The sequence below is a fragment of the Chlorella variabilis genome (genome assembly GCF_000147415.1).
Source record: "Chlorella variabilis unplaced genomic scaffold CHLNCscaffold_130, whole genome shotgun sequence".
Lineage (NCBI taxonomy): Eukaryota > Viridiplantae > Chlorophyta > Trebouxiophyceae > Chlorellales > Chlorellaceae > Chlorella > Chlorella variabilis.
In genome coordinates this window covers 1-1,148 of record NW_005434978.1, presented here as the reverse complement: position 1 = coordinate 1,148, position 1,148 = coordinate 1, and the positions used below count along the sequence as shown (strand labels likewise).

At 69.9% G+C, this 1,148-nt stretch overlaps 1 protein-coding gene across 1 annotated transcript; it reads right to left on the bottom strand.

Moving 5' to 3' along the window:
* Positions 1-284: 284 nt before the first annotated feature.
* CHLNCDRAFT_55725 (hypothetical protein) lies at positions 285-1,123 on the bottom strand (the record flags this gene model as incomplete). The annotated part of the gene is made up of 3 exons (XM_005842656.1): positions 285-442; positions 569-635; positions 937-1,123. Coding segments are annotated over 3 exons (411 nt in total), but the record flags the coding sequence as incomplete, so codon positions are not given.
* Between the last annotated feature and the right edge of the window lie 25 nt (positions 1,124-1,148).

Here is a 1,148-nt window from a genome sequence, read left to right as displayed (position 1 = left end):
ATGGGAGAGAGCACGGCAAGGAGCAGCAAGGGCGCCGCCCCGCGACGCGCGGGGCGGCAGCCACCCACGTGTACACACAAAGCAAACAAACAGTACCGCATGGGTTGAGACGAGACAAGGGGCATGCCGGCATGCGTAGGGAGCAATAGAAAAACATGGCGCACACGAAAACTGGAGGGAGGGAGGAGCGGGCGGGGCAGGCGTTGCATGGCGGCGCCGCGAGGCGCGGGCGCCGGCCAACCGAGGACGCCACGCCCTGCCCGCAGGAGCGATCCCTGTGTCGCTCAGCCACCCTCAACGAAGGGGTCAGAGGGCGCCAGGCGGGACGCCAGTGTACCGCCCAGCACGTCGCGCGGCCCGCCCCCTCCCGTGGCAGCTGCCGAGGAAGCTGCCAGGAACTGCTGCAGAATGCCCATCGTGTCGCTGAGTATGCTGTTCACCTCTGCAAGGGTAAGGTGGTGGCGGCGGGTTCGACCGAGCGGCAGGGGCACGGTAGCTGGCGGGGTGCGGCCGCAGGAGGCAAACGGAAAGAGGGACAGCAGGCGGGCGGGGAGCAGGGCGGGCGGACCTGACAGCACTTCCTCCATGGTGGGCCGGGAGGACGGCACATACTCCATGCACCGCTCGCCCAGCACCTGCAGGCAGCGCAGCGCAGCAGGCACAGCAGGCACAGCGCAGCGACATGCTGAGCGGCATGCCGAGCAGCATGCCGAGCAGCGAAACTGGGGCATGAGCAGCCCGGCGAGCTGCGTGCGACCGAGGGCTGCCACGCATGCGCCGCTGCCACGCCGCCGCCAGTCGGTCGCACACCCGCCCGCACCTGCGCCCACACCTCCACCCACACCTCAATCCTGTGACAACGCCGCCCACACCACCCACCCACACCTCCCACCCACCCCACCCTCCACCCCCACTCACACCCCTGCCCCCACCCACCTTGAGCCGGTGCGGCGTCTGGGGCGGGAAGGGCAGGCGGGTGTCGGAGGCGACCTTGCGCAGGACCTCTGTGGGCTTGAGCCCCTCCCAGGCGCGCCGCCCCACGTACATCTCCCAGGTGATGACCCCAAAGGCGTACACGTCTGCGGCCTTGGTGAGGATGCCCTCGGTGATGAGCTCGGGGGGCCTGCGGGTGGGGTGGGGTAGGGTGT